The 13,437-nt window shown below is 33.2% G+C and overlaps 1 protein-coding gene across 1 annotated transcript; it reads left to right on the forward strand.

The window, feature by feature from the left end:
* The first annotated feature begins 1,173 nt into the window (after positions 1-1,173).
* LOC144566547 (transcription factor TCP15-like) lies at positions 1,174-3,221 on the forward strand. The gene has a single exon (XM_078316581.1). It carries the CDS (start codon positions 1,782-1,784, stop codon positions 2,925-2,927), a length of 1,146 nt encoding a protein of 381 aa, XP_078172707.1. The 5' UTR covers positions 1,174-1,781; the 3' UTR covers positions 2,928-3,221.
* Positions 3,222-13,437: the final 10,216 nt, after the last annotated feature.

Here is a 13,437-nt window from a genome sequence, read left to right on the forward strand (position 1 = left end):
TTACATTTTTTGAAAATTTTTTACTATTTTTTTAGCTAGGTAGAAAATCACTTGATCTAAAAAATTCTGCACCATTAAGATATTTGATTTTCTACCTATCTAAAAAAATAGTAAAAATTTTTCAAAAAATGTAAAATTTGGTCTCCGAACACATATTAATATGGAGAACAAGATGAACGGTTCGGATCGACCGTTTGGATTTTGAAAACTTGAATATTGAGCCGTAGCACGGGAGGCCACTATGCTATCCATAACACCCCAGCCTAACTCTATATATATATATAGAGTGAGTCTATGGTACTATGCATATCACGGGTTGTTACCGTGCTACGGCTCTATATTCGAGTTTTCAAATCCTAACGGTCGATCCGAACTGTTCATCTTGTTCTCCATATTAATATGTGTTTGGAGACTAAATTTTACATTTTTTGAAATTTTTTTACTATTTTTTTAGATATTTAGAAAATCACTTGATCTGAAAATTCTGGACCATCCAAAAACAGTGATTTTCAATAAATCTAAAAAAATAGTAAAAAAATTTCAAAAAATGTAAAATTTGGTCTCCAAACACATATTAATATGGAGAACAAGATGAACGGTTCGGATCGACCGTTAAGATTTGAAAACTCAAATATAGAGCCGTAGCACAGTGCCAAATCGTAATATGCATAGTACCATAGACTCACTCATATATATATATATATATATATATTCTTATATTTTTCTACCTTTTTTTAGAATTAAACAATTAGTTTCATAAGGGCCTTGAGATATGAGTGTATATACTTGTAAGAATTAAATTTTGTTTATTTTATCATCAGCGTGAATTTTAAATATCAATAATAGTTTGTTTTATCCAAAGAAAAAGAAAAGAGTTTGCAAGCGACACAAGTGACACACTAAAGTTTTGGAAGTTTTTGTGGTATGCGTGTAAAATTTTCCAAAACTGGATAGAAACACAGGAGAAAAATATATGGGGCCCAGGGGTCTGAAAGAGAGGAAAGAAAAAAAATAGTAAGCAGTGGTTAAAGGCTTAAAGCCAACATTTTATTTGCAAAGGAATGAAAAAAAAAAAACAATAAAAAAACGTAGCTTTCTCCATGCCCCTCATATAATTCCCACTCATTGTATTTTCTTCTCTCAAAGCTTCTGTTTCTCTACTCCTTATCTCTCTCTCTCTCTCTCTCTCTCTCTCTCTCTGTCTCTCTCTTTCATATATGCAGCGTATATTATTTGTGTGTTCATGAGATTTAATTTCCATCTTCAAAGACTTAAAATTTGAATCGTTTGTTTGTCCCCTAAATAGTTGGTTGTCTGACTCTCTGACTCTCTCTCTCTTTCTCTCTCACCAACCATTAATTTAATTCATGAGTCTCTCTCTCTAGTCTCTCTAGTCCGATCGATCTTTCACCAATACCTCCTCCTCCACTTGTCTCCTCTCCTTGATCCACTTCATCTCTCTTTCAGAGCTAGATTTGAACTGGCTACCCTACCAAATTAACAGACACACATCTCTCTCTCTCTCTCTCTAAAACATCGCTAGCTAGCTCCTCTGTGAGCCCTACAACCCCACCTTCACTTCACTCTGTATGTGTGTGTGTGTGTTGTGTTCATCCCCTCTTTCCCTTTACTTACCTTCTTCTCAAGTCTCAAGTCTCAACCCCCCATACCCCACACACTCACACACACTACAATCTCCCCTTGCCCCTTGCCCCTTGCCCCTTGCCCCTTGCCCCTTGCCATGGTATATAACCCTACAAACATAAATTAAGGTTCCATCCATGGACACTGGTGACCCCACTGGAGGAAGCGGAGGTGCTCCTCGCCGGCCAAACTTCCCCTTACAACTTCTAGAGAAGAAGGAAATCTCTCCCTCTCCTTCCCCTTCCACCTCCCCTGCCATCACCCCTACAGACACCGGAAACAACGCGCTACAGCTGCAGAGAAAGCCCGCCCCCAAACGGACCTCCACTAAGGATCGCCATACCAAGGTTGACGGGCGCGGGCGCCGCATCCGCATGCCCGCCTTGTGCGCTGCTCGGGTCTTCCAATTGACACGTGAACTCGGGCACAAGACTGATGGGGAGACGATCGAGTGGTTGCTGCAACAAGCTGAACCTGCCGTGATTGCTGCAACTGGCACTGGTACCATACCGGCAAACTTTACTTCACTAAATATCTCTCTGCGAAGTTCGGGTTCATCTCTTTCAGCACCAGCACACCATTTTCGTCTCCCACCGGCACCTCCTCGATTCCGGACCGAGTGGGACCGAGTTATAGGCATGAATTTTGCACAAGAGGGACCATCTTCTTCATCATCATCATCTTCGCCTTTGTTATTGAACTTCCACTCTTCAAGTAGCGTTGGTATAGAAGCGCAACAACAGTCGGCAGATGAAGAGATGGTAAATGCAAGAAAGCGGCGATGGGAGCAAGAGTTGCAACAACAACAGCAGCAACAACAGCAGCAACAGCAGCAGCAGCAGCAGCAACAACAGCAGCTTCAACAACAAATGGCTGGATATACGCAAAGCCAAATGCCTGGTACAGTATGGATGGTGCCAAACCCTAACAATCAAGGTGTAAGTGTTGCGTCAGGCGGAGGAGCCGAGTCTATCTGGACATTCCCGCAAATGAGCGGAGCTGCGGCTATGTATAGAGGTAATGTGCCGGGCGGATTGCATTTCATGAACTTCCCGACTCCTATGGCTCTATTACCAGGTCAGCAACTAGGGCTCGGGTCAGGCGGCAGTGCCGGTGGGGCTGGTGGTTCGGGAGAAGGTCATATGGGTATTCTTGCAGCATTAAATTCATACCGACCACAAACTGGTACTGATGCGGGTCAAGGAGGATCACATCAACAACATTCGACTGGAGGCGGTGGTGGAGGAGACCGGCATGATAGCATGAGCACCAGTGATACATAGGTTATGGATTTATAATTATTAGGTTTTGCATAAGATATCCGTGGCTTCATGCATTCTTTCTTTTGTGTGAGCGTGTGTTTCTACCTTGTTTTGCTTTCCTTCTTATTTCTTTCGTCCTCATTTATTTTTCTTTTTATGTTTTTCTTTCTTTCTTCTTTTATGAAAATTTCGGCATTAATTCCTTGATGGGCATGATATCGGGAGTATATATATTTTTTGGGTGCTTTGTCAAGTTGGTATTACGGGTTGATTGAGAGACATTATTAGTTCAAATTGTTCCATTCTATTTATTAGCTAGTGAAGAGTAGACTGATCGATCTGGTAGTAGTGGTAGTACTAGTTTTAGTGATCATTAATTTAATTAGGGTTTTCAGAGAGAATTTTCCTAGATGTTTTTGTAGCTATTATTAATGTTCTTAATTAATTATAAATCAAATTGAGATCAGAGAGCATTTTCTATATAATCAGCAATGAGCTCGGTTCCAAAATATTATGAAATGAAATGGTGTACGTTATTATTCCTTGGTTGGCTAGCTGTAATGCGAAATTCCTTTTCTCCTTTTGGTATCAATGGGTAGGCTGCCAGACTAATACTTCCTTTTGGAATGTTGACATTTAATCCGCCTTTCATGCCAACAATCCTTCTAGATATAAGCAGAGATCCAGGGGTTTAATTAATTAAACAGATGCATGATTAATTAATAATAATACATTTGGTTAAGAAAAAACATGCATGATGAATAATTAATTTAGGGAAGAATCTAGAAGTAACGACAAAGATAAGTACCAAAAAAATTCAACTGACAGACAGAAGTCTCTGGTTTGTATTATAACTTTGCAACTTATTCTCATGTGTCTCTCCTTTCTTTTATAATTAATTCTTTTTTCTTTTAATTTATTCTTTCTTATTTGTTAAATTAAACCCATAATGCAGCCATCGGATCAATGATTTCCTCGGATATAAATTATATGCATCCGTAACTTTTCCTCCTATAATTAAACCACACACACACATATATATATATATAGGACACCAGTCTTTATACATTTCTTACCTGTCAGACAAACTCATACAGCCACATTTTATAATTAATTCCAGAGGGGAAGAAGCTATGATCCCCTCCATTTGTCAAAAAGTGGAGACTTTCCTTGCACTCAACATATATATGTAAATCCTGTATATATATATATATAGAGGGGGATTCAAATGCCTCCATCATGGCTCTATTTTTTAAAACTTTAATAACTGAAGATTTAAAACTTAAAAGTCAAAATAAAACCGTTAGATGTGATCTATGTTATTTTCTCTATGTGCTCATAAAAAATTATCACATTTCAATTTTGTTTTTATGTGAATCAATAAGTTCAAAAATCAACGTCAAGAAATCATCTAAATTAGTGCATTTTTTACAAGCTCTTGATAACAATCAAAATAAAATTGAAATGTCATAATTTTTTACATGTGCATAGATAAAATGATGTAGATCATATCCAACGGTTTTATTTTGACTTTTAAGTTTTATTTTGAATTATTAAAGTTTTAAAAAATGGAGGCATTTGAACCCTCCTCATATATATATATATATGCACGCATTGTTTATCTTGTCAATAAGCAAAAAATATATGTTCTCTTCAACATATTTAATGAACTTGTTCATGATTTTGTAAATAAAATTTTATTTCTACATGATTATTTATATGGATATGTCGTATAATTGGCATATTACTATTTTCCTTTTAAATTCAATATTTATGATAACATACTTATATTTAAAAAATTACAAGCATTTTGACATCTTCGATGTCTCAAATTTCTTGGTATCACATGAAATAATATATGAACCATAAGGCTAGCACAAATGATGATGGATTTTGTATTTCTACATAGAGATGCATATTCAATTCTCGCAAGACACATATGAGAGCCGCCCTTATATATTGTTACAAAAATAAATATGTTGGTAAAATTTGCTTTTATTAATTTCCTGTTGGTAAATTTAATTAATTAATTATTATAGAATAACTGGACGGAATTCGTTGATAATGAGATTTTGTTAAAATCAATCTGTATAATATTTCTGATCAATCAACTCAAAAGTTATTACGCGTCAAAAATAAATTTATTGCTAGTATATATAAACAAACCTTAAATTAATTTGAGGTAGAAAGAATATAATTTTTGTTGCGGGGTATATATTGATAGCCCTACAAGTACAAAAATGGGCTATATATAGCCTATCCAGCTTTTATCGTTCGGTGTTTGCATCACGAGCTGTTAATTAAATATTTAAAATCATCCGATAAACGAATTAATAGTTTTGTATATTTTGTGCAATTGTGGTGAGATGAAATGGATGGGAGAGGAATGGAGAGGAGAATTGAATATTGATAGTAAACATAAATAAATAAATAATTAATTAAATACTTAAAATACCAAAAGGAGAGAGTGGGCAATCAGGGCTGAGCTGCACCAGGGTTGCCCTTAAATTAATAATGAAGAGAGAGAGAGAGAGAGAGAGAGACAGATTGATCAGAAGGCTACTACTATAGTCTATAGTTGAGTGATGTGGGGCCCAGAAGACAGAGTGGGATGTGAAGCACGGCAAGAGATCGATTAGAGAAGAGAAAAAAGAAGAGGCCAAAGAAGTATAATACCATGCTGGACCTGTCGGTTGTTCTCTTCCAAATTAGAGCTGTCACATGTACACCTTCACACACATTCATAACTTCATATATTCAATTTAATTAATTGCTTCTCTTTTCTTGCACTTGCATTATTATTCCCATCACCACTCTTATCCTGTTTGCCTTTTTCTCTTCTCTTCTCTTCTCTTCTCTTCTCTTCTCTTCTCTTAATTAATTAAGGGTCAGTCAGGTAAAATATATATATATATATATATATATGTGCACGTCTATTAATCCCATTTGAATCTGATTGATCTTCGGATGAATTTTCATTCGAATCTTATTGACCTCGGTTAATTATGGAATCTCCTGCTCCTGGTATTATTTCGACTAAAACACAAAAAACATCTATATATACGAATCATAATCTCCTGCGCCATGTATTATTTAGGCCCTCGATCGGCCTAGTCAGGCCGAAGCAACTATATAATTATATACGCGAGCGCGCGCACACACACATACACATATCGAGTGCTCAAAATTAAAGGTTCCAAAAAAATAAACATATGACTGTTGATGTTCATCCTTGTATTTCATATCATATGCGAATGTCTTCGAGAAATATCGATCCACATGTATATATATAGAGGTATCCATCAATGCACCCGTTTCTGGCAATGGCATACAGACACATATATATATACTCACATTTTACAGGGACATATATATATATCATGATTATCGTAATATTATACACAACAGTTCTATATATATACTTTTAATTTGGATTAATTAATTAAATGGATGATCTATATATATATATATATAAATAAGAACGTTGTCACCTATATATCTTTTAAAAGCATTAGCTAGCTAGTGACGTTCACCAATAGTTAACGATAACGTTCCAATTAATAAATATATTGAAGTTTCTTAGTATAATTGTTTAAGCAGCATGCGTAGTATATAATATATCATACGTATGCTCTGTTGTTTATGAAGCACGAGTTCAATTAAAATTACATATAATATTGTATACAATATACTCTACATGTTTCTGGATATGTTCTTTTAAACCAAAAGGCAATAAATAACTAGTTTGTTTTTTAATTATCTGCTGAGATTTCTTGCGTTCTTTGAATTCGCTCTGGATTTATATTACAGGTAGATACGTAGAATAAATAAATTAATTATTTATATCAGATCGGACGCCATCAGGTACTGTAGCCAATTAATGAGCAGAGTTTAATTAATTTTGACTATTCCATATTCCATCCAAGTTGAATGACATTAAAGAGATATCGAGTACACAACCTATAAATATATATATATATGCTTGGTCCACCTCTATATCTATCTCTATAAAGAGATAGACTACAATCCTTTGCAAATTTAAGTAGTTGTTTAAATTTGCGTTCATATTTCTAGTTTCAAAATTCAAATAGTCAATTCAAACTTCTCAATATATTCTTTATATTGAAATGCGCTTGGAGATCAAATTTTATATTTTTTGAAATTTTTTTACATTTCAATATGAAGATCGAATATGTTCAGAAGTTCGGATTGACTATTTAAACTTTAAAAGTAGAGATATGAGCACAAATTAAAACACCCACTTTAATTTGCAAAGCATGGTAGCCCCCTCTCTCTCTATATATATAGATATAATGTGTGATGATGCATAAATACACTGCATGATACTTTCTGATGATGACTATACAGAGAAATTAAATAAAATAAATAAACCAATCATTGATAGCAACATTAATTATTACTAGCTTATTTATGACACACTTTACAAAATATTTGCTAGTTGATGAAGTAGCCTTAAGTTCTCCTCCTTTAATTTCTATGTATTCTGTCTCTCACTTCTTACTTCTTATACTAGAACTTAAAAATAAATATACACTTTGTGCAGAAATCTTTTCCAGCATTTGCAATATAAGAAATCAGTGTCAGTTAACTAGCTGAAATATTGACTTGACTTGCACAAAGACTATCTATGTAGTAGCAAGAGATCAGGTAAAAATAGAATCTTTATCTTTTAGTGCATGTTTTTTTCTAACCTCGATCAGATGACCAGCTTTGTAAGTAAGAGAGAGAAAGAGAGAAAGAGAGAGAGAGAGGGGCGAACAAGAGATCCTTTTGGCAGTGCATGCTTATAATTCTTTTGTGTGCATTCTTTTTCAGAAAGTTTTTATGTATCAGCTTTCATCACCTGATATCTGCATTGACATCTAGCTTTTTTTTTGTTTTGTTTTTCACTTTTCACCTTTTATTCTGATTTCATCTCCAGACCGTTGCAATATTATTCTACCTTCTTATTTTTCCTTGATGGAATGATCAATGATGTGATCGATTCTAATATGCCTATCATGGATATCATCATGGAAATATTAAATACTGCAACCATATATTATTTGCGTACTATGTCTTCATAACTGTGACACTTCATATATATATATAGTAATCAAGAGCTTCCATACAAATATAATCATATTCTATTCTAACTTGGTATATAAATAATATATATATGCCTTTACTTTTAAATAATTTTAATTTTAAGCCAGCAAAGTATGAAGGCCCATGAAACGATTGTTTGACTTTGACCATTGTTTCATCATCACCTGATGCACTGTCAGATTATTTTTCTACAAACAACAGTATTAAATATATATATATATATATATATATATATATATATATATATATATATATGAAGATATATTCTGTAAATACTACGTCCCTGAAAATATATTTGAAAAATTCTTGTTGTTTTTTCTTCCATTAATGGAACATTACAAAAACAATTAAAGAGAAAAAGGAATATCATCCGGATTAGTTGAAGCACTTGAGTGTTTGTGGAAAGCATTACTAAAATACAATGCTCAAGTAGTAGTTTTAGTAGCTCACAGTCATAATAACAGGTGGACCTAGCAAATAAACTAGATACATACAATTAGTCTTAATTAATTTATGTCATGATAATACACAATGCCCCCCCCCCCCCCCCCCCCCCCCCTCCCTCCCAAACCTCTTGAAAAAAAACGCACCATCAACACCTTACCGGTCCAAATTGGCCAGGATTATTTCTTAATCAATTGCTTTAAATACTTCAATTTATTTCTTAATATTCCGGTCTATTTCTTAATATACTTCGGTTTATTATAAATCAATTGCTTTAAATAAAAAAATAATATATTTTGGTTTGAACCGAAATAAAACTTTGGTTCGGTTCTATTTTTAAAACCGAATTATAACTTTGGTTTTCGTAGTTCGGTTCGGTTTCAATTGAACACCCCTTCAGTATGATCATTTTTGTATTTTTGGGGTTGATTTTGATATTTTATCATTTTTTTTATTAAAAGGGTCGAAGTCCATTTTTATTGAAGAAAACAATTAACTTACAACCTGCATTATGAGTTCTATATATGTATCTAGTTCCACAACATTAGTCCCTTACAAAACACATAAGATGATAATACTGCTTCAGAACAATCAGAACCATTATAGAGAACTAAGACAGACAGCAGCTGTCTAGTAATTAACTACGCTAGCTAGGTTGTGAAGTCAAAACAAGTACATAATTAACTAAGCCACTCTATGGGGCTGAGGAAGGTAAAAGTAACTATAAAATTTGGCATGAAAGCAAGTGACATTCTGAGACATCTAATCTAATCTTCATACAGAACAACTGATTTCCTAGCTAGATCTGCATCCACTGTGGAGGAGCCGACTGTATCATCTGGATGCCAGCTGGTGGATTGGAAGAACAGATATTTAATTTATCATCGATCTCATTATTCTTTTCTAGATCTTCTAATTAAAGATGCATTTGCCATTGATATATTTTATTTGTTCTTCTTTTGCCATTGATATATACTCATATATTTTAATTTCTTATAGCATTTCTGCTGCCATGCATATACACAATGATCTTATCTGCCCTCACATCTTCTCTAACCAAATTTACAATAAAATTAATAACATTTATTTATACGTATAAAATTATATATGCATAGGGTATATATACAGGCAATAAAAGAGAAGATATAGAAAAGAATCAGCCGCTTTTTAATAATTAATTAATGGAGGCAAAGGGTATACATGGGAGGTAACTTTAAGATTTTTATTTCAATTACTATATATAAATGAAGAGAAGGATTTAAATGCCTTCATTTTTAAAATTTTCAATAATTAAAAGTTTAAAACTTAAACATTAAAATAAAACTGTTAGATGTGATCTATGTTATTTTCTCTCTGTGTCCATAAAAAAATATCACATTTTGATTTTGCTTTTATAGGAATTAATAAGTTGAAAAATCAACGTCTGAAAATTATCCGCATTAGTATACATTTTTACAAACTGAAGATGACAACCAAAATAAAATTGAAATGCCATAATTTTTTACACGTGCATAGATAAAATGATGTAGTTCATATTCAAATGGATATGTGTTTCTGACAAATGACGGTGTGTTAGCTTGTCGATGATTTTCACAATTTTTAGAGATCAAATAAAAACTTCCAAAGAAATAAATCAATTAAATGAGCGTGTCATTTGGTATCTAATAATAAATTGCATAAATGCCAAATTTCAGACGCGTTGAATACTGAAGCCTTCTCCATCATATTAAGAACAACATTTTTAATGAGTGATCTACACAGTGCTATGAATTCGTATATCCGTTTTGAAAGTCAAAATAGTCAAATCCAAACCGCTTAAATATAATACTCATATGGAAATGTGCTTGAAATTCAAATTATACATTTTTTATAATATTTTTACTCTTTTTTAATAAATATAAAATAACAATTTTCGAATGGTCCAGAATATTTAGATAAGTATTCACATATATGTGTGATGTTGGATTTAAAATATAAAATATAAAAAGATAATTTACCAGTATGCAAACAAAGATTTCCATAGTGTGGAACTGTGTATACTAGTTATTGATCATAACCTTTTAAATTTTGAAAAAAAAAATATATATATATATAGCCCATAGGTCGTGAACGGGCAGCAGAAAATGGGGGATTTAAGACTAGAAATTCATGGGCTCGGGGAATAGTTCTCTCTTTGTTGATAGTAATATAATTTCTTTTGTTAAAAAAAAGTTTGGCACAATGTGAGAAGTGATGCCTTGTAAGTTTGGGCCAACAATAAACGGATAATTTGGCCCATAACTCAAAATCACGTGTCGTGGTTCGTTTATCGAGGTAGTGTAACACAGGTTCAATATTTTCAGTTGCATTGGAATTGTTTATTTCTTCTACGGCCCAATTATTTTATTAATAGCTGAAAAAATGAAACAAGTTGCATTGGAATTATCTATTTCTTCTACGGCCCAATTATTTTATTAAGAATAATTATATGAATTACCCACTCCCATCCCTCCATCACCCCCCATCTCTTAAACAGATTTTATAAGTGAGTTTTTTTTTTTTTTTTTCAATGTCGTCCACATTTCTCACGATCTATGAGGAATTTTGCAAATCTAAAACCACGAACGTATTGTACACAATTTTATCTTTCAAATGAGATTCATAATAACATATTTTCGGACTTATTGTCACACAAGTATTTATACCTCATCGTACAAGTATTTATACCTATACTTTTAAGTATATATCCCCAATTGTGGATCCCACGTCTCCGCATCAACCTTCCCCAATCGTCCTTGTGTCAATCTTTCTCTAACAAAAATAGTTGACCACATAGGTATAAATACTTGTAATACTTGATATTAATATTTTTAAATGTCAATAGTGTTATATGTGAAAAATACTAGGTATAAATACTTAGATGACGAGGTATAAATACTTGTGTGATGGCGAGCTCGAAAGTATGTCATCATGGATCTCATTTGAAAGATAAAATTGTGTAGAAGACATTCGTGGTTTTAGATTCACAAAATTATTTGTAGATCGTGAAAAATGTGAACGAAATTGAACAAATAAAATTAGAGATATAATGGAGGGATGAGAATGAGGAGACAATTATCATAGCCATTTTATTAATAGCTGAAAAAATGAAACATGCACCAATGTTATTCTAATATTACAATTGATGTCACTATCGCTCAATTATTTAGAGGTAACTCGTTATTCAGCGGTCATTGCTGATGGATTATTTATAAAAGATTATTTTTGTCTCCTCAGTTACTCAAATATACTCGGAATGCCCGATCTGCGTAAACATTTTTGTCTCCTTAGTCACGGGAGAGAACAATATTTTATAAACAATATTTCTCTAGTTAACCCTTTAGCAACGACCGATAATTATTCGGCGGGTATCTCTTCGCAGACTGTTGAATAATTTCGCAAGCATGTATAAATATAAATTTTGAAAAATGTCAGTTTAGGTTTAATTTAATTTTATTTATTCTACCAATAAAAAATCTTGGATCTACGGCGTGTATAAAGTAGAGGCCATTTTGATAAATTTGGATAGGTTCTTGAGAGTTTTAATTTTCTCTTCTCTCCTTCTTTTTTGAAGCACACCTAAAGAAGAAAATTAATACTATCAACAAAAATATACATACAATATTATACAATTTCAAGTTTTATTCCCGCTTTACTATTCATACCACAATGGAAAGATTGTAACCATTGTCATTAACAAATACAAACTTAAATGTTTAAACAAAATATAAACACATTTATGATGCAAATAAGTAGTGCAGACATAATTGAGTAAAGATAACTTCTCTTAACGTTGAATTTAACTTTGGAGATAAATTTAGTTTCTTCATTTTTTTAATAATATAAATTCTAAGAATCAACATTAATTTTTTTTTATAAGATTAAGGCATGATTTATATTATATTTTAACACACATAAAATTTACGAGATTTCAGTTTTGTACTAATTAACATCATGAACTTGTATTGATTCATAATTTTTTTTAATTAATTTTGTCAAGTTTTGGTTCCTGACAAAACACTGTAAGAATATCATAAATATTTATATAAAAACCAAAAAATAATATATATATATATATATATCACATTCGATAACTTTTTTTCTTACGATTGAATTTTTTTTAATTTTGTTGATAAAATAAAATAACACGAAGACATCTGAACTCAACAATCAACATTTCAATTTCTATTAAATAAATACACGTTGGTACTTGCGAGTGCGTATCCTCTGAGATATCTCAACTTTTGCGTGACCGACGTGTCCAGTGCCTATTCGGGGGTGATGTAGGGGATCAGTGTCATGTGGGCTTTGAGATTCGTGCAGAACGTCTTTCAACGGTTAGGATTTTCCATAACGTCACGCAAAGTTTGAGATATCTCAGAGGATACGAATTCGGTACTTGCAGTAGGAACCGTATGTAACAAAACAAAATGTAGAGATCCCGTGGGACGATTGTAGGTACAGGGCGCATATGGCGAGCTGATTTAAATCACGATACAAATGGATCAGTGGTTCAAGATTTCGGTGGGTCCCGATGTCATTGACCCGCCGCTCTCTTGGTTGGTATAGCTCCGACAGAACCAACTGATCTAATAACAAGAAAACACGAGTCGGGGGACCTCGTGGCAGTATTAGGTGTCACATTGTACGAATCTTCGCTAATAGGTGAGTTCGGTTAATCTCAGGTAGTTAACCGTATGAGTTAAACTTGCAACCGTCCGATCAGAATCCGGGTCAATCCGGTCCGCGTCTGTTAAATACGAGATCTCTTTACAAATTGTACTTATAATGAACGGACTGGATCCAAATTCTAAAAATGAGGTACCTTAGGTGATATGAATACCGGATATGTGAAGTTGAGCTCGGAACCTAGAAGCTTCTCAGATGCAGTCATGCAGATTCGATTCCATATCATCTAAGGTAACACAATATTTCTTCTCAGATGAGGACTTGCCCGAGA

This window comes from Carex rostrata, chromosome 15, assembly GCF_964058835.1.
Source record: "Carex rostrata chromosome 15, lpCarRost1.2, whole genome shotgun sequence".
Lineage (NCBI taxonomy): Eukaryota > Viridiplantae > Streptophyta > Magnoliopsida > Poales > Cyperaceae > Carex > Carex rostrata.